Source organism: Hippopotamus amphibius, chromosome 10 (assembly GCF_030028045.1).
Source record: "Hippopotamus amphibius kiboko isolate mHipAmp2 chromosome 10, mHipAmp2.hap2, whole genome shotgun sequence".
Lineage (NCBI taxonomy): Eukaryota > Metazoa > Chordata > Mammalia > Artiodactyla > Hippopotamidae > Hippopotamus > Hippopotamus amphibius.
In genome coordinates, this window is record NC_080195.1 from 52505151 (window position 1) to 52528710 (window position 23560).

General features: G+C 41.5%; 2 protein-coding genes across 4 annotated transcripts in view; one reads left to right on the top strand and one right to left on the bottom strand.

The window, feature by feature from the left end:
* Positions 1–8497, bottom strand: part of CFAP91 (cilia and flagella associated protein 91) — a 122758-nt gene extending 114261 nt beyond the window's left edge. For all 3 annotated transcript variants that reach the window (XM_057697567.1, XM_057697569.1, XM_057697568.1), the window contains exon 1: positions 8261–8497. In XM_057697567.1, the coding sequence (XP_057553550.1) occupies positions 8261–8384 (124 nt within the window). In that variant the 5' untranslated portion in view covers positions 8385–8497. The remainder of the gene's footprint in view (positions 1–8260) is intronic.
* Positions 8498–15839: 7342 nt separating this feature from the next.
* Positions 15840–23212, top strand: LOC130829942 (cytochrome c oxidase copper chaperone). The gene is made up of 3 exons (XM_057696584.1): positions 15840–16026; positions 18366–18454; positions 23073–23212. Exons 1-2 carry the CDS (start codon positions 15920–15922, stop codon positions 18448–18450), a joined length of 192 nt encoding a protein of 63 aa, XP_057552567.1. The 5' UTR covers positions 15840–15919; the 3' UTR covers positions 18451–18454; positions 23073–23212.
* Positions 23213–23560: the final 348 nt, after the last annotated feature.

Below are 23560 nucleotides of genomic sequence, written 5' to 3' on the forward strand. Positions count from 1 at the left end.
GATATCTATAGAAACAATTTTGCAGCTATAGAAGATAATGACACAATACTGTATGATTTGTGGCTATACATTCTACAACATAGCCTACAGCTGTGCTCAAAAATCAGCGCTCAAATGGCAGTAGAGAGGCCTCTGAGATGCTCAAGTAACAGCAGCCACCAGGTTATCACTTGCTTACTTCTAGGCAGTTATTAAGTGCTTTACATGCAATATTCCTTTTAACCCTCAAAAGACCCAATGAGGCTGGCACTAGACCTCCATTTTATAGAAAAGGAAACTGAGGCTTTAAGAAGTCAGCAACTGAGGCGATCAAGATGGTGGAGTAGGAGGACATGGAGCTCACCTCCCCCCACAAACACATCAAAAATACATCTACATGTGGAACAATTCTCAAAGAAAACTGGAAACTGGCAGAAGAACTCTTATATAACTAAAGCTGCAATAAAGATCTCCATGAAACCAGGTATGATGGGGGGAAAAAAAGGCATCGGCTCAAGACCTCCATCTCTGGGAGGGATCTGAAAGGAAGAGAAGGTCCACATGGGTGAACCTTCACTCTCAGGAGTGAGCAGGTCGAGCCACAATTTGCCATCCCATTCCTGGGATCCTGCACAGAGGAGAAAAGCCCCCTCGCCTGCTGGGAAATTCACTGACATAGACAGAAAAACAGAAGAAGCCTAGACTCTGCTCGATAGGAATGCACACGTGCTGGCTTGCTAACAATCAGGGCAGAGGGAGCCTTGCACTGGTGGATGCCACCTCACTGCACTTCCCAATCCCAAAGGGCGAATGCCCTGGGCCCACTCAGTCCACACCACAGCTTGGCATGAGATCTGGGCAGAGACCCGGTCTAGCTGTGCAGAGACAGACCAGAGGGCCAGGGGTGTGAGCTGGGGGTGCTGCAGAGCCCATTATAAGTGTGAGCACGGGGGCAGTGGGTCTAGCTGGGCAGAAATTGTCAGCATGCATACCTGGTGGCACCACAGGTGTGCAGTGGTTAAGTATTGAATCTCTGGCAGACAGGCTCTGGGCAGGAGTATGCAGCAGTTCATTTTCCAGCAAGAGCGCCTGGCTCCACCCACTCCACACCACAGCTTAGCACTACATCTGGGGCAGGATGGTCCTGGGAGAAGACTGCCACAGAGGCAGCCCAGATCTCACGTGGCAAAGCAGCCAGCTCAGCTCCTGCAACCACAACAACCTGACCCCCAGCCCCAGCCTAGCAAATACTCCAGCCCCAAGCACTCCACACCACAGCCTTGCTCTAGATTTGGGATGAACACAGCAGAGAAAGGGAAGCGAACCTGGACTGCTTCTGAGTGGAACCACAGATGCCTACACAGGTGGTGCACAGGTTTTCTGTTTCAAGATTTACCTCCCTTGGGGCAGGCTGCATACTCAAGGGCTACGGAGTCTGATCAAACCCTCAGGCCTTCTATTCCAGCAACTGGGGAGTAGAAACCACCCCAACCGGATGATGACAGCCCCAGAGCAGAGGGGAAGCCCTGCCTCACATTCAGCATAGGCTCTAGATACTACAACACCAACCACACCCCCTATCAAGGGGCTGATGACCAGCACACCCTGAGGAAAGCCATCCTGGCCTCCATATCGAAACCAGCCCTTGCACCAAAAATATTGGAGACACACAATCTATGCAGGGTTAATTCCACATAAAAACACCCCTTCAGGGGACTTCCCTGGTAGCGCAGTGGTTACGAATCTGCCTGCCAATGAAAGGGACACAGGTTCAATCCCTGGTCCGGGAAGACCCACATGCCACGGAGCAACTAAGCCCATGCGCCACAACTACTGAGCCTGCACTCTACAGCCCGCAAGCCACAACTATTGAGCCTATGTGTCACAACTACTGAAGCCTGTGTGCCTAGAGCCTGTGCTCTGCAACAAGAGAAGCCACCGCAATGAGACCCTGGACACTGCAACAAAGAGTAGCCCCTGCTTACCACAACTAGAGAAAGCCCGTGCATAGCAATGAAGACCCAATGCAGCCAATAAATAAATAAACAAATGATTAAATAAATAAATTTGTTAAAAAAAAAACCCTTCAAGCTACCACAGTAGGTAGCTGTTTCTCCTAAATTCATAGAGACAGAGAAAGTTAAGTAAAATTAAAAAGCATAGGAAATATTTTCAATCAACAGAACAAGAGAAATGCCCTGAAAAAAAAAATAATGAAACAACCCCTAGAGTAATGGAAATAAAAACAAAAATAAATAAGTGGGACCCAATGAAACTTAAAAGCTTCTGCACAGCAAAGGAAACTATAAGCAAGAGGAAAAGACAGTCCTCAGAATGGGAGAAAATATTTGCAAACGAATCAACAGACAAAGGATTAATCTCCAAAATATATAAACAGTTCATCCAGCTCAATATCAAAAAAACAAACAACCCAATCAAAAAATGGGCAGAAGACCTAAATAGGCATTTCTCCAAAGAAGACATGCAGATGGCTAACAAACACATGAAAAGATGCTCAACATCACTAATCATTAGAGAAATGCAAGTCAAAGCCACAGTGAGGTATTACCTCACACTGGTCAGAAATGGCCATCATCAAAAAATCTAGAAACCATAAATGCTGGAGAGGGTGCGGAGAAAGGGGAACCCTCCTGCACTGTTGTGGTAATGTAAATTGGTACAGCTACTATGGAAAACAGAATGGAGGTTTCTTAAAAAAGTAAAAATAGAACTACCATGTGACCCCTCAATCCCACTCCTAGGCATATACCCTGAGAAAACCATAATCCAAAAAGAAACATGTACCATAATGTTCACTGCAGCACTATTTACAATAGCCAGGACATGGAAGCAACCTAAATGCCCATCAACAGATGAATGGATAAAGAAGATGTGGCACATATATACAATGAAATATTACTCAGCCATAAAAAGGAATGAAATTGAGCTATTTGTAGTGAGGTGGATGGACCTAGAGACTGCAATACAGAGAGAAGCCAGAAAGAGAAAAACAAATACCATGTGCTAACTCATATATATGGAATCTAAAAAAATGGTACTGATGAACCCAGTGACAGGGCAAGAATAAAGATGCAGATGTAGAGAACGGACTTTAGGACACAGGGTGGGGGGGCGAAGGGGAAGCTGGGATGAAGTGAGGGAGTAGCATTGTCCTATATACACTACCAAATGTAAAATACATAGCTAGTGGGAAGCTGCTGCATAACACAGGGAGATCAACTCAATGATGGGAGATGTCTTAGAGGTCTGAGATAGGGAGGGTGGGAAGGACTCTCAGGAGGGAGGGGATATGGGGATATATGTATAAATACAGCTGATTCACTTTGTTGTACAGCAAAACTGGCACAACAGTGTAAAGCAATTATATTCCAATAAAGAGCTTAGGAAAAAGAAAAAGAAGAACAAACAAAACCCAAAGTCAGCAGAAGGAAGGAAATAATAAAAATCAGAGAGGAAATAAATAAGATAGAGATCAAATAACCATAGAAAAGATTAATAAAACCAAGCGGTGGGTGTTTTGTTTTGTTTTGTTTGAAAAGAGGAGCAAAAATTGACAAACCTCTAGACAGGCTCACCAAGAAGAAACGAGAGAGGACCCAAATACATAAAATAAGAAATGAAAGAGGAAATAACAAATACCACAGAAATACAAAAAATCATAAGACAATACTGTGAACAGTTATATGCCAACAAATTGGACAATCTAGAAGAAATGGACAAGTTTCTAGTGACATACAGCATGCCAAAACTGAGCCAAGAAGAAACAGATAATTTGAACAGTCCAATCACTGAAGTGAAATAGAATCTGTAATTAAAAAAAAAAAAAGCTCCCTCCACATTGTAAATCAACTATACTTAAAAAATAAATAAACAAACAAGCAAAAATCTCCTGTCAAAGAAAAGTCCTGGGTGGCTGGGTGGCTTCACTATGGAATTTACCAAATATACAAAAAAGAATTTACACCTATCCTGCTCAAACTATTCCAAAAATTTAAGAGCAGGGAAAACCCCCAAAGTCACTCTGTGACTACCATCACCCTGATACCAAAACCAGACAAAGACACTACCAAGAAACAAAATTACAGGCCAATATCTTTGATGAATATAGATACAAAAATCCTCAACAAAATATTAGCAAACCAAATCCAACAATACATAAACAGGATCATACACGATTATCAAGTTGGATTCATTCTAGGGTAGCAAGGATGGTTCAACGTACACAAATCAATCAATGTGATACACCACATTAACAAAAGACAAAAACCACACGATCATCTAAATACATACAGAAAAAACATCTGACAAAATTTAACATCCATTCATGATAAAAACTCTCACCAAAGTGGTATAGAGGGAACATATCTGAACATAATAAACCACAAACCCACAGCCAACACAATACTTCATAGTAAAAAGTTGAAAGCCTGCTAGCTAAATTCAGGAACAAGACAAGGATGCCCACTCTTACCACCTCTATTCAACATAGTATTGGAAGTCCTAGCCATAGCAATGAGACAAGAAAAAGAAAAAGTATCCAAATTGGAAGGGAAGAAGTAAAACTGTCACTATCTGCAGATGGTATGAGACTCTATATAGAGAACCCTAAAGTCTTCATATAAAAACTATTAGAACTAATAAATGAATTCAGCAAGGAAGCAGAATACAAGATTAATATACAGAAATTTGTTGCATTTCTTTATACTAACAATGAAATATTATAAAGAGAAAGCTTAAAAAAGTTCCATTTAAAATTGTGTCAATAAAGAAATATCTAGGAATAAAGTCAACTAAGGAAATGAAAGACCTGTACACTGGAAACTATAAAACACTGATAATGGAAACTGAAGATGATCCAAAGAAATGGAAATATATCCCATGGATTGGAAGAATTAGTATTGTTAAAATGGCCTTACCACCCAAAGCAATCTACAGATTTAATACAATCCCTATCAAAATACCCATGACATTTTTCACACAGCTAGAACAAATAATCCTAAAATTTATATGGAACCACAAAAGACCCAGAATTGTCAAAGCAATCCTGAGGGGAAAAAAAACAAAACTGGAGACATTACCTTCCAGACTTCAGACTATTCTATAAAGTTACAGTAATCAAAACAGCATGGTATTGGCACAAAAACAGACATATTGATCAACAGAACAGAATAGAGAGCCCAGCAATAATCCCATGCACCTATGGTCAATTAATCTATGACAAAGGAGGCAAGAATAGACAATGGAGAAAACCAGTCTCTTCAACAAGTGGTGTTGGGAAAGCTGGACAGCTGCATGTAAATTAATGCAATTAGAACGCTCCCTCAAACCATTTACAAAAATAAACTGAAAGTGATTTAAAGACCTAGGACTTCTCTGCCAGTCTGGTGGTTAGACTTTGCCTTCCAATGCACGGGGGTGTAGGTTCGACCCCTGGTCGGGGAGCTAAGATCCCACATGCTTCACGGCCAAAAAACCAAAACATAAACAGAAGCAATATTGTAACAAATTCAATAAAGACTTTTAAAATGTTCCACATCAAAAAAAAAAAAAAATCTTAAAAATAAATGATTTAAAGCCCTAAATATGACATAAAACTCCTATAAGAGAATATAGGGAAAACATTCTCTGACATAAATTGTAGCAATATTTTTTTAGATCAGTCTCCCAAGGCAAAAGAAATAAAAGCAAAAATAAACAAATGGCACCTAATCAAACTTAAAATCTTCTGCACAGTAAAGCAAACCATCAATAAAATGAAAAAAACCTACAGCATGGGAGAAAATATTTGCAAACGATGTGACCAACAAGGGGTTAATAACTAAAATATACAAACAGCTCACACAACTCAATATCAAAAACAAACAACCCAATCAAAAAATGGGCAGAAGACCTAAACATTTTCCAAAGAAGACATGCAGATGACCAAGAGACATATGAGAAGTTGCTCAACATGGCTAATTATTAAAGAAATGCAAATCAAAACCACAATGAGGTATCACCTCACAGTGGTCAGAATGGCTATCATCAAAAAGTCTATAAATAATAAATGCCTAAGAGGGTGTGCAGAAAAGGAAACCCTCCACATTGTTGGTGGGAATGTATAAATTGGTGCAGCCGCTATGTAAAACAGTATGGAGGTGTCTTAAAAAACTAAAACTAGAGCTAACATATGATCCACTGATCCCACTTCTAGGTGCATATCTGTAAAAAGTGAAAACTCTAATTTGAAAAGATACCTGCACCCCAATGTTCACAGCAGCGGTATTTACGATAGCTGAGACACAGAAGCAATCCAGTGCCCATCAACAGATGACTGGCTTAAGAAGATGTGGTGTATATATATACACACACACAGTGAAATATTATTCATCCATAAAAAAAGAAAGAAATATTGCCATTTGCAGCAACATGGATGAACCTAGAGGATATTATACTTAACGAAGTCAGACAGAAAGACAAATATTATAAGATACACTTATATGGGGAATCTGAAAAATAATACAAATGAATGTACATACAAAACAGAAACAGACTCGCAGACACAGAGAACAAATTTACGGTTACCAAAGGGGAAAGGGAGGTAGGCGGGATAAATTAGGAGTATGGGATTAACAGATACAAACTACTATACATAAACTATATAAGCAACAAGGATTTACTGTAAATTAATAATTACCTACACTGGAAAATGATCCTAAAAATATATATATATATATATAACTGAATCACTTTGCTGTATACCTGAAACTAACACAGTATTGTAAATCAACCATACTTCAAAAACTTTATTAAAAAATAAAGAAGTTAGCAACTTATTGATCGGCAGTTAATATCTTGAACACGAATCCTTTGGCTCCCAGGCCTAATGTTATCAAAAGGCCATGAATTTTATGGGAGAAATTTTTCCATGGAAATCATGAAAAAGCCCTTCAGCCAACTCACCCATACTGTAAAAAGAGTTCTAACAAGCACAGGAAGTTGTTACAACCAAGTAATGGTGAGAAGAGTGTTTCAAACCCCAAAACATAATGATTACTTTTTGGGAAAAGTATAATAAATTGCAGATTCTGGGGGAAAAGAAAGGAAGAAAGAGTTCATGAGAAACCCAGGAAGTATTGTGAAATATTTTTGGAAGCTAGGAAAAATATATCATATTTAAAAGACAAATTAGCAGGGCAGTAGTATAGCTACTAATCCATCCACAAATGTAGATTCAGGGAAGCGACGAAGTATTGACGAAGTATTGTGGGCACTTCAAGTGAGGCACTTGAGAGATACAAAGTATTTACATAAAGTCAAGTCAAATGCAAAATGGTATATGAGTGAGGTAAGATTTATAAAAGAATGGTGTTAACTGTAAAGCACCATACAAATGTAAGCGATCATTACACATTCCCAACACCAGGAAATGGCTACCCTACAGATTTGCATCCAAAGGAAACCCTGGGATTCCCAGAGGAGATACCACATTGTTAAAAGTAGGGTGAAGAGGGCAAAACTGGAAAAAATCATGCTTTACTGATTATAATTACCGTGGGAGTAAATTCAACAAATAATTCATAATAAATTATATAGCACCTAACATATGTACCAGCACTGGAATAGGTGCTGAGAAGGCTACAAAAATGCATAGAACAATAACTTAAAGAACTCAAGGAATTTATGGTCCAGTAGGAGCGACAGAACATAAATCAACAATCAGGGCATTCAAATAAAATGGGGCTTTACTGGCCCAAAGAACCTAGTTTATAAGCATTATTTCGATGGATAAGAATAAGCTTAAAAAGAGAAACCTAAAAGCAAAGATGAGATGAACTGGCCCTTTTCTACCTAGAATGCCAAATTTGGAGTGCCCAGCGAATGGGGGCAGGAAGGTCATTCTCTCTGGGCATTTTATGCAGTTTGCACGCGGGAGCGTTGAGTGACCCTCCAAGTCCAGGAACGGGATTCAGGAAGACTGCTTAGGGCTGTGCAAATTATCAGAAAAAGAGGGTGAAGAGTCAGCTGTCCCCGCTCAGTGCTCGGAGATGCAGAGCGCACCTGCGGCCTCCGAGACCCGTCCCCCCCCCCCCGCCCCCCGAGAGAGCCACCACCTGTAGTGTCTGGAGCTGCCCCCACCCAACAGAAGACCACCGCGGGCTAGGGCTGCGTCCTGAGGCTCGTCTTTGCCCCGCCGCGCCCCCCGCCAGGTCCCACCGTCTCCAAGCCCACCTGGCCTAGGAGTCCACAACTCAGGAGGGAGGTCTGGAGCCGCCCTTACCGTAGAGAAAATCATACGTTCGATTGGCAGAGATGTTGCCCCAGGCCCCCGACCTGCCTCCGCACCGGGTCTGAGACACCTGCGGCTTGGCCTGGGGCTCTTCGATGGTCACGACGTGACTCATGGTGCCGGCTCTACCCCGCAGCCAGCCACGACCGACAAGGGAGACAGCTGCTGCGTGCACCGTAGCTATGGTAACCCCCGCGAGGAGCGAAGGCTGGGCGAGGAGAGGGAGCCAATCCAGGAAAGGGGCGGGGCTCGCGTGAGCGGGGAGGACAAGAGAGATGGCAAGGAAGGGGCGGGGCGGGGCGGGGCCGGGCCGAGGGACAATACGAGGCGAGGCTCGTGAAGGGAGGGGCGGGCTGGCGTGAGGGAGGAGGCACCGAGTGATGGCAAGGAAGGAGCGGAAGGGGCGGGAAAGTGCGCCGAGGAGAGGAGCATGAGGGGTGGGGGAAGAGGAGAGAAGGAGACCAGGCCTGAGGAGGGGAAGGGGGGGTGGGGAGGCGAGGGTGGGGAGGAGAGGAGGCGGGTGGGGAGGGGAAGGGGAGGTTGGGGAGGCGAGGGCGGGGAGGGGAGGGGGCGGGGAGGGGCGAGGAGGGGAGGGGCGGGGCCGGGCGAGGGGTGGGGCGGGGCGGGGTCGGGCGAGGGGTGGGGCGGGGCGGGGCCGGGCGAGGGGTGGGGAGGGGCGTCAGAGGGACGGCCTCACTTCCTGCTTCACTCCCGTGACCAAGCCGCGAGAATTCAGCCGCCGACGGGGAGTTAGCGTCGGGGCGCGCAGGCTGGGGAAAAGGCTGGTGCTCAAATCCTGCAGCCACCTGCGGGTCACACTCCTCCGTACCCTTTTTCGGAAATCCCTGGGAAATCTCAGAACCTTCTAGGATAGCTGGGGGCTTTCATTTCGGACATCCCCTTTCCGCGGGGCTTGTTCGAGCTGAGGAATCCAAGCTCCTGAATGACAGCACAGCATGAGCTCTGGCTCTGGGTATCAGCGTTTGGGGTGGGCTGGGTAATTTGTTCACTGTTGATCCGCATTCTGCTACCCCTTTCTGAGTCCTGGGCTTTAAAATCAGCTGAAGAGGATGTGTTGCAGTAGTCACAGGCTCTGCTTTTTAAAAGTATGGAAATTTTTTTGACATAGGAGAAGGTGATGAGCCGTCACTAACCATCAGAGAGTCAACAATTACCAACATTTTGCCAATCTAGTTTTACCTATCTCCTGCCCCCCTCTTTGCTTGAGTATTTTCAAACAAACCCAGACATTATTTTACCCTAAATCTGCATCTCAAACTGATACGGATTTTTAATTTAATTGCCATTATCACACCTAACAAAATTAATAGTTGGTATCTAATAGTATATGTTCAGATGTCCTTGGTTGAGTTCAAGATGTCATTTAATAGTTGTTTTTTTTCCCAAAATCTCCAAAGAAAAAAAAAACTTCACATTGCATTTTGGTATCTCTTAAGCCTCTTATGCTAGAACAGTAAATTTCTAATACCTTCGATAGTTTTCTTCTTTACCTGGGATTCCTCTGTAAAAAGAACTTTCCCTCACCAACTCACTGGTTATCCTGAAATAAAGGGATCATAGAGGAAAGGCTGGATGAGTGCTGGATTCTTTCACTTTAGTTACAAATTTCAGAAAAACAAGTTGGTGCCATAGCAACCTCCAATATTAACCAAAAAGATTTGCTTTGATTAGTATCATTATGAATGTATTCACTTTTGCTCATCAGATTCTTTTAATCCGTTATGATCATTATACTTTGTGATGCTCAAGTTATCCCATTTGGCTATTGGCACACATTAGAGCTAGCAAGAAACTGAATTCTGACAACAATCTGAGAGTAAAAACATATTTTCCCTCAGTAGAACCTCAGATGAGGCCACCGCCTCGTACTTGTCTGTGGCAGTTGGAAAGCATATTTGATGCAGCAGCAGAAATGTAAATACTATACAAAGTTTCTGCTGACCCTATTAACTAGACAAAATGAGAACTCAAGCCTTGTAATTCTTCTCTCTCAGCAGATGGTGTCACTCCTTCTCTACTAACCTCAACTACCCACGCTTACTTGATAAAGTCTCCACACGTGGGGTTAGTCAGGCATGAAAAATGGCTAAGAATACCTTTATCATGGAGAGATTTCGGAAAGTATTTCCTTAGTTGTTGCTTGTTACATCACCAGGCCTGTCATCCCATCCACGCAATGCTGCTTGCTGCCATCTGTAGCTCGTGTCCCCACAGCACCATACAGTAACAGATTCACTGTACTGTGAAAAAGTCCATTACAGTCACCATTGCAACTCTTGTTGCCTACTAATTTAGCAATTATAGCAACAGCAAAGAGTGCCAGAGACTTAAAGTATTGCTGGTTAAAACTGGAATTGGGAAGTGACAACTTGATACAAAGTAACTTACGAGTTGTCTCCGTAAAACAGATGGTTGAATCTAATCTTTCATGTTTTAGTCTCCACTGCTACCTATTCTAAATTTAATCTGTAACTACAAATCTCTCAAACTGCTGTGCTTTTCTTGGGGGAAGTGAGTTATTGAGATTTTTCCTTTGGTAGAATGGGAAACATTCCATTATAATTTATACTCCTACTTTTTCTTTAAGGCCATTACATAAGTCTAAAGGCATTTAGGCTGGGTAAGAAAAGTAAAACATGATGTTAATGTAAAAATCAGTTATTGATCTGAAAGCTTACTTATTCATAAATTAAAAGGCAGAAGAAAAAATAACCCACATGGGTGGGTTAGCTGTACCATTCTGAAACAAGAGAGTTAAATAGATGGATATAAATGACTATATATTTCACTTTGGAAAGGAATATCCTTTGGTCTTTTATTCAAGGACAGGAGAATATTCCATCCCAAAGAAGTGGTTGTTGAAAGAGTTTAAGACCTACAGTGCTCAGGGAGGAAAACAAGGGCTTGTTTATGACTTGAACACAGCCGGTTAAAGGAAGTGTGGGTGGGGCAAGGCCTGCCAATATTAGATTACCCTAAGAAAGTCACAGAGTGTGGTCACTGGAAGTATCCTGTCTTCACTGAAGCAGGGAAGGTCAATGGGTGAGAAAAATCTTTTATCAGTAGCAGAAAGACTGTTTCAGTTTTTTGGTCTATAATCTATGTCTACAGCTTATCACAAGTCTCTTAACTCCCTAAACTCTCTTGGAAATTTCTCCTTTCTTCCTTGTTCATTTCCTAGACACAAAAGTTCGGTAGCACAATTAAATACAGAACAATGATTAATTTTAAAATAATATTCACCTTTCATTTAGACAAACTGAGAAGGTAGATAGGCCACCGACCTTACAGGGAGAAGTTGTGGAGACACAGGACTGTCACTTACAAATTACATGATCTTGAACAAATCATGTCTGTCTATGAACCTCAATTTTCTCCTCTATAAATGTAAATAACACACTCAACTGTTATGGAACCCAAGTTCACATGCCAGACTCACAGTGAGGCCAGACTGAAACATCAGAGTTTGGAGCAGAGAAAGGTGTATTATACGGGCCCAGCAAACAGAATGGGCAGCTCAAGCTCAAAAGAACTGAACTCCCCTGTGGGTTTCAGGGAAGGGTTTTTAAAGGCAAATTTGTGGGGAGAGACACAGGGTGCGTGACTTTCTTCTGATTGGTTGGTGGTGAGGTAACAGTGCTGTTCCAGGAATCTTATTCATCAGCCTTCCGGTTCCAACCAGTCTGGGGTCCCATGTGCTTATGCTCAGCCTGAAGTCACCACCCTCCACCTGGGTGGGGACTTAGTTCCTGTGATGGCACTCACATCTGTATGAGGTTGTTATGCATATCCCTTTAGGAGGAACTAGGAGTCCTGTGACTCTATTGCTCTAATCACTATTTGAATCTGTACTCTGGGACTCAAGGAAAGTCTAGGAAGCTGAAGCCTTTTTCCTATAAACAAGAAACAAGGGACCTAGAAAGGCTTTTGTACCCAGGAGGGCCTCAAAGGGTCCCTGCTCGGTTTTATAACTACTGTGAAGACTAAATGATTGTTCACAAAGTCAACAATCATACATATATGGAAGGTATTGTAGCTGAAGATTATGTTGTTATTTCAACTGATTATTCATTCTAAGTGAGCACATTCTGAAAAATCTGGGTTCTCTATTAAGAATTATCAGTGCCAATATAAGAGTTATTGGACAGTACTAAAAGGGAAAATCAGTTAAAACAACATTTTCTTTCTTTTGTTTTTGTCTGTTTCTCTGCTTATTTAAGGGAGATCTTTCTACGGAAAAAAGTACATCTGGATTCTTGGCAGCAACAGGGCAAAATAAAGCTTTGGGGGAATAATTTGTCTGCGTGAAAAGCATTTATGCTTTCTCATGTGCTAACTACTGTTGGGGGACCAAAATGAATGTGACAAGATGACCACACATCATCTAGAAAGTCACAATATCTCTTTATGACAAAATGATTGTTTTTACTTAAAAGCAAGGAAGTGGCCTAACCCTTAGAATAAAACTTTCCACACCACCTAGAAGTGTAGTCTCTTTGTTCCACACCACCTTAAAGTGTAGTGAAAGAGGCCATTAAAATAATTAAATTCCATTTCTATCCCATAAAGCAGTGTTTTCCAAACTGCACAGAGCAGGATGCATCCAGCATTGTTGGTCCTGGTCTTCAGGTGGAGATGATTGACTTAATTGTTCTCTGTGCACGACACATTATCATCATTGGTCCCTAAAAGGGTACTTTATTTGCATTTATCTTTATTCTCTGTCCTCACTTGCCTCTCCTTGTAGGCAACCATCCTGTGTAAATAAGCAAATCATTTCACATGTGTTCATACACGTATTTTTGTTTTTGTGCACCTCCTTTAAATGTATGCAAATAGTATTGGGCTATGTATCTATTCTGACTTTTTTCCAGTACCCTCGCTATTTTAAAAATGTGTCCATTTTACTATGTGTATATGTTGTCAATTTCTTCCAGTTTGGACCCCCTACTCCACATTTCCCTATCTACCTCCCCAGTGATGAATGCCCAGATTGCCTCCAATTCCCTCCTACATAAATATGCTGTGACAATGATCCCGAGAACGTGTTTCCTTACGGACTTGCTGGGAGGTTCTTTGGAATACAGATCCAGGAATAGAATTGCTGAGTCATAGGATAGCACCTATTCTTAAATTAACTGGGTACTGCCTAACTGCCTTCCAAAATGGCAGGACCAGTCTCCATTCCAATTGATTCCAATCAGGCAGCGCCAAACCAGAAGTGGTTAGGAAAGCTTCACCAACAGGAGCTCTGGAAGAGGCTTTCATAAAAAAAAGGTGGAACAATAGTAAGGAAATTCATTGACTGGCTGCAGCTTAAAGCCCAGTTAGCTGCTTGTGATTGGTTGCCTTTAGTGTTTTGATTTTTAACCCTGAGGCTTTTAAAGGCTTTAATTTTGGTTTGCTTACATAGGTCACCATGGCATTAGAGGCACATCAGTCTAATGGCCTCCTTGTTTTGTTACAGATATCCAACGGGTGGTCAGTGGCGTCTCAACGGATCCTTTGCTTGGAATTGGCATCTGCCAACCAAACAAACCCGAGTTCAGTATAGCAGAGCAGAAACTTTATTCATTGATCAAGGAATGGAGAAGAGAGAGCTCATACTCTAAATATACCTTCTCCCCCAGGGGAGGGGAGTAAAGGAATTTTAGGGGGCTAGGAGGCAGGGACATCATCAAGGCTCTAGGATATGGTGGGGGGGAGATTTTCAGAGGCAGCTGGGGCACGTGCAGTCTTCCACACTTCCTTGCACACTGCATAAACTGTGCCAGCAAAGTGCAAGTGTCCTTCCTGGGCGTAGATTTTAGCATAGTAATGAAGCAAAGGTAACTGTTGGACATTGCCAGGTTTCATCGACGCAGAAACGTTCCAGTGGTCAAGACAGAGCCCATCACTGCACATTTCTTCAAGCACAGCTGTAAAACATCTTTGACAAATACCAGGTGCTTTGAAACAAGCAAAGAGATAAATCAAGGCAGGAATCCTTTAGCTCTCAGGGGCAGGTATGGTTAACAGTTTAATTAATTTAACTCGTCCTTTGTAAAGCCTCAAGCCTTTTTTTTCATGTAATTCAATTTTTTCACTTGCAATTTGTTCTTTTGAAATGTTGTCAAATAGGTTATTCCCTACCCCTTTGGCCTAATTTCCTCTACTACCTTCTATTAATTTCTTAATTTGACCTTTCATATGTATTTAATTTTTTCCAGTTTCTTTTCCCCATTGATTTGTTGAACTGTGTTTATTGTATATTACATTTCAAAGTGCTGTTGCTAGTTCAAGAAGCACTCTTTGAGAAGCAAGATAACTTAACAATGGGAGTGAATAGCTAGTTGAAAGAATGGTGGGTAAGGGTGAACTTAGGATAATATAAGGGCAGGTGTTGTATTATTAAACAATAATCCAGAATGTAGTAATAGTCATGTATTATCAATCCAGAAGGTAGTAATAATCATGCTAATTAGTAGTTTTTAGATGACAAAATGGGGATGGCCTTAGTACCTTCAAAAATACACACACAGGGACTTCCCTGGCGGTCCAGTGGTTAACACTCCGAGCTTCCAATGCAGGGGGTGCGGGTTCAATCCCTGGTTGGGAACTAAGATCCCACGTGCCTCCCGTCGTGGCCAAAAAGTTCAGAAAAAGAAAATACACACATAGAAATTACTGCTACACAGCACCAGTTCACAGACACATCTCAGGATTCCCTGAGCTAAATCTCTGAATTACGGGTACAAATCTGGGTTAGGTGATACTGAAAGTTTGATTACCCAAAATATCCATCCCTAGGCAGCTATTTTAATAATGCCTGGAAGTCCTGCTTTAAAAGATAAGTTCATTCTTCCTCCAACAATTCTCTGCAGGAAAAAACACAATGGCTATGTGTATTCAATTACAACGTAGGCACCAGTTTACTTATCCACCTAGGTAGAGAGGTATTAACTGAATTTGAGCAATGACAAGGAAACAGTATTTTTCAGTTTTACTAAGCGATATATCTGCCCTGTGATTGACGATTCATACTGAAATCAAATCAGTTGGAGAGGGAGTTGAAGGCCGTGAGTGAGCTCTGAGCAGTAGGGGAAGTTTTTTTTTTCCAAGACGTGGATTGGACTGTTGAAATGTCTTTGCTACTCACTTTTAAGTAGATCAGTAACCGGGGGCGGGGAGGACAAGAAGGCAGAGAATGCTGAGGGTAACATCCTGGGAACGAATCTGATACTCAAGAGGAATGGCTTTCACTAGTGGTTTCTCTTGTTTAGCGTGCACAAGTCATTTCACCTTCTCGGGCTTCGGTTTTCGACATTCGTGGTGGGTGTAGGGCTGAGAGATCTCTGAGTCGTCTTACGACTCTCATCCCTCGTGGGTCCTCCCCAAGTGGATTTACAAACTCGCAGCACTTTCATCTCGCTTCTCTGCGCCTGCGCCGTACCTCCATGTTGCCTCTTCTGCGCACGCGCCTTTTTTTTTTTTTTAAACTCCCTTCTTTTCCCCCCCCAATTGTCGGAGGGAGGCGGGACTTCCTGTTCTTCTCAGAGCGACTGCCGGAAGTGGGTGCTGGCGAATCGGTGTTGGCTGAGGCCGGAGGGATCAGGGTGTGCGTGCTCGTTGCTACTCTCGGCGCGAAAGATGCCGGGTGTGGCGGTCGCGAGCTCTGCCTCATCTGAGTCGCAGGAGAAGAAGCCGCTGAAGCCCTGCTGCGCCTGCCCGGAGACCAAGAAGGCGCGCGATGCATGGTCAGTGTGCCGCCGGGGAGAGAGAGCGCGGCCGGCAGGCTCGGCGTGCGGCGCTCCGGCGCCTCTGCCCCGCTTGGGGCTCGGCGTGGCCCTCGCCCTGCCGCGCGGCGCTCTTTAGGGTCACAGAAGCCTGTGGGCTTCGCGGTCAGCCGGCTGTAGACACAGCCCGTAGCTCAGCCTCGCGGAACAGGTGAAGGGCTTGGAGAAGGGCAGGTTGCCCTGGCTCGCCTCATCCGCTCATTCCTTCCTGCAGAGGGGTTTTGAGCACCGCTTGTGAGTCAGGCCCTGCTTTAGGTCCGAAAACGTAGCAGTGGGTAAAGATGCTGCTCGATTTAAAGGCGCTTAAAGTGTATGGGCCATTCACATTAATGAGTGCTGTACCAGGTTTGGCAGTATCAAAGAGTAAGTCTTCTGGTAATTTCTCCCAAAATTTAGACATAGTAGGACACAGGATACGTTTCTTAACAGTATAGATTCGTGGTTTAAAAATCAACCAGGCTATGACGTAGGTGACATTATAATGTTCAGAATAGTACATCTAGATTACCATCAACCCGCAGAAGGTTTTGTTTGTTCTTGTCGTATGCAGCCTCTGTTGTGGAACAAACCTCGGAAGGACTCTTCAGATAATGTGAATGTACCCCTGTCGTCTCCAGCCCCTTTATGTCCACATAGTGGGACATAAGTGACATAGTGGGAGGATAAGAGTTGGAGCTCATTGCTTTTTGTTAATACTCAGTACTTTGCAAATAATACTGTGAAGAGAGAATTGAAAGACTACTATCGGGTACTGTGCTTCAACAGTAACAGTAAGTGCTTACTGAACCTTCAGGTAGTGTGGTGTCATGATTGAGAGCCTGGGATCCAGTGTCAGGGTTTGAATCCTGGTCCACCAACTTTGTGACCTTAAGCAAATTATTTAACATATCTGTGTCATATCTGTAAAGTGGGTCTAATAAAAGTATGTGCCTCCAGGATTACTGGTAAGGGTTAATGCTGTAAGCCACCTCAGGTGTCTAGCCCCGTATTTACGGTATTCAATAAATGATCAGAAAGGGTTAGCTGTATTTCTATGCAGAGCCTGCTATCCCAGGCTATTAAAGGATGTGTAGGATTCAGAAGGAAGGAGAAGGTACCTTTCCTTAAATTACTTCAGTATCAATTACCTCTGACCACTATGGCTTCTTCCCAGATATCTAGAGTCAGGAGTCAGTTTTTTCTTGTAATTGAATTTGGCTTAACTTGCTAAATTTAGCTAAATTTTTTGCTAAAATTACATTTTCAATCCCTTAGAAATAAAACTGTGTGGTCGTAGTCTTTACTTTGTGAATTTTACAAGCAAAAAGTTCTTTGATCATCTTAGGTGGGACTCATCAGGCTGCTCTTGGCAGCCACATGTTTTTTGCTGTTTGTGTTGGGTGCTTTGTGGCTAGACGTAGATTTATTTAGGTGTATTTGAATATAGGGCAGAATCAAAAATTTAATTGTGATGGGCAAAAATTTAAGCTGTTCTTTCTGTCCATTTTACGTTAATTGTATTCAGTTTATTTCATTATAGAGCAGTATTATTTGTTGGATATTATCTAGAGGCAATATTTAATATGCATATTTCTTCTAATTAGATTCCTCTACTTCACCTCCCCAAAAAACTAGTTATCTGTAGAACATTTTCATGGGCAAGAAAGTATCCCAAGAGCCAATAAAAACGAAACCATTTTGTGTAATAGCATTTTTTAAAACTCCAGCTGTATTCCACAAGATATCTGTTCTGCCTCACTCCCCATCACTATCTTGCATGCTTATTTACCACTAATTGCTTAATGCCTACTTTTTTTGTTGTTTTTTTTTTTAAAGAAGATTTATTTTGGATTAAGTGATTTCATGATGCAACATGGTTTTAAACAAAAACAGAGATCAGGGACTTCCTAGGTGGCGCAGTGGTTACGAATCCGCCTGCCAATGCAGGGGACACAGGTTCAATCCCTGCCCCAGGAAGATCCCACATGCCGCAGAGCAACTAAGCCCGTTCGCCACAACTGTTGAGCCTGCGCTCTAGAGCCTGTGAGCCACAGCTATTGAGCCCATGTGCCGCAACTGCTGAAGCCCACACACCTAGAACCCGTGCTCTGCAACAAGAGAGGCCACCACAATGAGAAGGCTGCACACCACAATGAAGAGTAGCCCCCACTCGCTGCAACTAGAGAAAGCCTGTGTGCAGCAACGAAGACCCAACACAGCCAACAAAATAAATAAATAAATAAATATATTTATAAAAAAAAAATAGAGATCAGTGTGTTAATGCCTACTTTGTTAGATAACCAGTACATTTTGTTTTATAGCATTATTGAGAAAGGAGAAGAGCACTGTGGACACCTAATTGAGGCCCACAAGGAATGCATGAGAGCCCTGGGATTTAAGATATGAAATGGTGAGCATGCTGCTTTCTTATTGGGAGGGTAAAACATAGGCTGATTGCTTCACATTTGTGTGTTGCATTACAGATTTAGTGATCAGTGGGCAGCATTCTTCCTGAAAGGTAGTTTACCTGGTGAATCTAACATGCCTAACTTATCACTTCTTGCTTTCTAGTGTACAGAGGAAATGATGCTAATAAATTGAGAGGTGTGGGACTTCCCTGGTGGTCCAGTGGTTGAGACTCCGAGCTTCCAGTGCAGGAAGCTCAGGTTGGATCCCTGGTCAGTTGGGATCCTGCATTGCTGTGCAGGATCTTAAAAAAAATAGAAGTGTTTGGTGGATTTAGGAAGGGGGAGGATTAAGCTTTCAAGAAGGGCCTTGGCAAAAGCCTTTAGAGTTATGTTAGAGACAGAAGAATCATAGCTTAGGAAGTTCAAAATATTCAGTTCTCTGACTTAATTAAAAGGGAAATGTTCTCTATTTTTTGTTTCTAATCTTGTGAGTTTTTAGGAAGTGCTTTTAAATGTGGAGCAGGCAGCACATGGAAGCATTGTTTTCTGCAAAACAGAAATGGAATCCTTGCTGTTACTTTTGTACTGTGCTATATTCTAATAAAACTAAAACCTCAGACCATTTTTTGAAGAACTTTTATTCAAATTTTAGTGCTGAAAGAGACCTTAAGTGATGTGTATACAACAGTACCACAAATAAATAATTTTCTTTTGTTTGGAACCTCTTCCTTCAGAGAGCAACTTGACTCACTCCTTTACTTCAGATCTCTTTTCCAGTCTGCTAATTGGAGAGGCTTTCCCTCAACATTCCATCTAAAATAGCATCGGTTCCCCATCACTGTATCCTCTCACTGTCCAATAGAACTTTCTGTGATGCTGAAAACGTTCTGTGCCTGCACTCTGCAGTATGGTAGGCACTAGCCATGTGTGGCTGTGGAGCCCTTGAAATGTGGCTCCTAAAGCTGAGGAACAGAATTGTTTGTTTAATAGCTACATGTGGCTACTGGCTACTCTGCACCATTGCTTGCATAATTTGTATTTATCATCTGACTTGCTTTACTCCAATTAGAATGTAAGTTCCGAGATAGTAGAAATTTTCTGTTTACTCACTGTCTTATGTCCAGGACCAATAACAGTGCCTGGCACATAGTAGGTGCTCAGTAGAGGATTGTTAATTAAATGAATAAATAAATGAGGAAACTAAGGCCTGTAGGTATGAAGTGACTACCTATAGGGAGGGTCAGGAACCTCTGTCTCCAGAGTTGGTGGTGCTCTTACTCCCCATAAGATCCACACCACACCACCACTTTTAACTTAATAATAGCTGAGAGGGGATGCCAAAGCTACATACTGATACAAGACTAATAGCCTGGCTTCTTTCCTTTTCACCTCTTTCCTGCCTCTTTGGAATTTTACATGTGGCCAGTGTTACTCACTGAGCTGTGAACAAGGAGGGATAAGGAACCTGTCCCCAGCCGATAAGTATCACTGGGTAGTGGAAAACAGTCTAGGCCGAAAGTCCTGAGGCTTAACTTTGGTTCTCCTGTTCTCTAGTTTAGCATGTGTTTTATTTTAGCTACATATATATTCATCAAGACAATCTTGTCTGGATTTCACTTTTTTCATTTATAAAAAGAGAGCCATAATATACTTTGTGATTTTATGTATGGTATGATATCTGTGTATACAGGATATACTTAAGTGCCTTTTAGATTAGATGGTTAATTAAATCCCATGGTGAATCATTTTTTTGAAATAAGTAAATATGGTTGTGGGGAGCTCTTCTTAAAAAGTTTAACTATTAATTATTTCAAAGACAAGGAGTCTCAACATTTGTACATGATTTCCTTGTTCCTAATCTAACTTTCTTCCTAGTCAGTTTTGTAAGCTGTTGCTTAGGGTTAAGCCTGCCTTGATAAAAAGGGTGATCTTTAAAACTAATTTTTAGGAGCTTCAGAAGTTTGGCTTGGACTTTCATGTGGACCTCAAAGGTGATACAGTTATTGCTATGAGTAGCATATACTGGTGACGACCAGAATATATGGTTTTCTATGTTATTGGGACAGAGTGATTCCTATGTACTTCATTTGTGTATAAAAGAAAATGCAAGAGCTTTGAACTTAGAAGACCTGATGTTTAATTGATTGTGCGGTCTTGGGCAAGTCCTTAGCTTTCTGAACCTTGGTTTTCTCATGTTTAAAGGAGAGAGAACAGTACATGACCAAACTACTTCATTGTGATGATTAAATGACATATGTATGAATAGACTTTGTAAACTGTCAGAGAGAAGCCAGAACAGAATAACCATATCTTGGGAGTGGTGAATAGCAGACATTCTATCAAGGTCTGCTTAATATATGTCCTGATTATGTATTTTTGAATCCTGGTTACAAGAAGAAGAATCTGAATCCACGTAGGGCCTTTCTAAGAATTGAAAATATCATTTTTTAATTGTCAGCATAATACTACTTCTGGAAGAGGAACAGGTGTTTGGATCTACATTGGTCCCAGGTGTCCTATTTCCCTGTTCCCCATGGGGAAGTGGAGGAACAGTGAAGTAAAAAAAAAAAAAGACTTGCTCATGTTAAGAGTGGATAGGTGGTGGCATTAAAACTAGAATCTAGGTCTTTTTCACTCTGCAGATCGCAAGCACTTTATATTTCATTCGTTGCACTTACTGAGATTTTATTCCAACATATTTATTTTTAGGATTACACAGTCTTGAACTTCAATTCTAAAGCTTTATTTTAAATGCTAGTAAAGACCTGTTGTTGAAATGCACATGTGTATATAACTCAGTAACCAGGTCAGTGACTGCAGGGTAAAATCCAAGGCTACTGTCTGCACTGTTATAAGATAAACTTAACTAAATTGGTATCTCAGACTGTTAGACCACATTTTTCTGAGGATAGCTTCAAAGGAAAAATACTTCGCAGTCTTAGATCTTCCCAGTAGTGATCATGAAAGTTCCTTAATTCAAAAATGTTTATAGATTTTAATGTTATTTTCTAAATAAGATCTTAGTTGTACCTTGAATCTAATAAATTGGACTTAGTATGAAAGTAAGTTACATTCAGCCAGAGGTGTACCTTATAATCAGCCGAGGAATGTTTTCCAAGATTCACAAGCCCAAGCCATGATCAGCACCTGTTGATTCAGAAGCTCCTAGATAATTTTCATGTGTCCCCCTCTTTTAGAACCACTGGCTTAAGCTGAAGAAGTAGTAAGGATAGTACTAAATATAAATTGTCAAAAGATTTAATAGCAACAAAGGCAGAGATTTGAAAACTACTCCTAAGGAAAAATAGGGTATGATGGTGATTCTAGATACTGCTGCTTTTACTGTAAGAAAAACTAGAGGAACCTAAAACCTGCTTAGAAATGTAAAGAGGAAATGGCAGCTGGTATCTTTCTGTCTTTAGGAGCCAGGAGGAACCTAGAGAACCCAGTTTGGGGGTTAAAATCATTGAAAGAAATTAGAGGACCAGTACTGAGAGGTGGTGATACTCAGTATTTATTAAGCTTAACTGAACTTGGTTAACATATGCTTAAAATATGCTGATTTCACACACACAAAGCACACACAGAGATGATGATGTATGAAAATATGATCCTGAGAGTCAAGAAAAAGGGTCATTTCTGCTATTTGAACATGTATTCATTTAATAACCATCTGTTGTTTAAAACTAGACAATGCCAAGATGAGAAGAGACAAGAATCTCTTCTGTCAAGGACTTTATACCCAGAGGCTTTCAGTGGGTAGCTCCTCCTGACGCACAGTAGCCAGTAACAAAAGAGGTAGCAATGCCGTATGGACTGCTGTCTCTTGAAATGTTGAGTGGCTTCATTTTTGCTTGTCTTTAAGTGTGTTCTTCCTTTGAGTTTCAGAAAAAAAGAGTTGATATATTTACATTGTTGATAAGGCTTACCTTTTCTAAACCAAATGCAGGAGGGGCTAGCTAGGTGAGGGAAGCACTTGAATTAGACTTGAAGAGTTGGCTAGCCGAAATTACTTACTTACCTTTTTAGCATTGTTCCTGCCTTCTGGGATATGGGGTACGGGTGGGGGTTGTCTCGAGCTGTCTGGAGAGAAGCCTGGCAGGACCAGCAATCCTGTCCTCTGCTGCTCTCCCTTTTTGATCTTTCGAAATTCATTTCAGAAGTGTTACCCTTACTTTGCCCTTGGGTTTGAATGAGTAACTTTCCACAGGAAATGCCTTGTATACAGAGCTGACCTGCCTGCCACTTTGTAGATCCTTGCCAAAAGTACTTGAGCCAACAAGGAAGAGATTGCAAGTCTCCTGAGTATCTCTAAAAATAAACTGCCTTAGTCTTTTGGAGAAGATGTTTTTGAGAAAATAAATAAATGTATAATTTTTACTTCAGTAAAGACTAAAGATTAAACCTTGTAATGGATTGAAGTTTCCATGATGTTTTTTAATTAAACAAAACTAGGATTTAAAAATGTGGATCTTTTATTTCATGACTGGTTTAGAATAATTGTGACAGTTAATAGTCCTCAACTGAGGCATTCATTTCTAGCATCTTCATTTCCCTGACTCCATAGATCTGACATGATGCTTGAAACCTGAGTTTCTAAAAATACCTCTTTTTCTGCAGGTGGTCTGCTCTGGGAATGAATGATTGCTGAAAAATGAAGATTCAGTAACTTTGGAAGTTCTTTGATGAACATTGATAAATAAAAAAGTATTTATAATTTATTTAAAAAAAAAAAAGAAAAATATCCCTGATCAAAAGTCTCCAGGTGTGTATCTTTTTGTTCTTCACATCCTCATTTATTTATTTATTTTTCGTGAAGGATATCCGTGGGTTCCTCATATGCGGATTCAACCAACCTTGGATCAAAAATATTAGGGAGTGGGGGTGGGGAATTCCAGTAAAACTCTTGAGTTTGCCACTTTTTCAGCTATTTACATAGTATTTACAACTCTTCTCACTGTGTTTACAACTATTTGCATAATATTTACATTTCATTAGGTATTATAGGTAATCTAGAGATGATTTAAAGTATACAGGAGGATATACTTAAGTTATATGGACATACTACGCCAAATGCAGGTTTTGGTATCCACAGGCGGTCCTGGGAC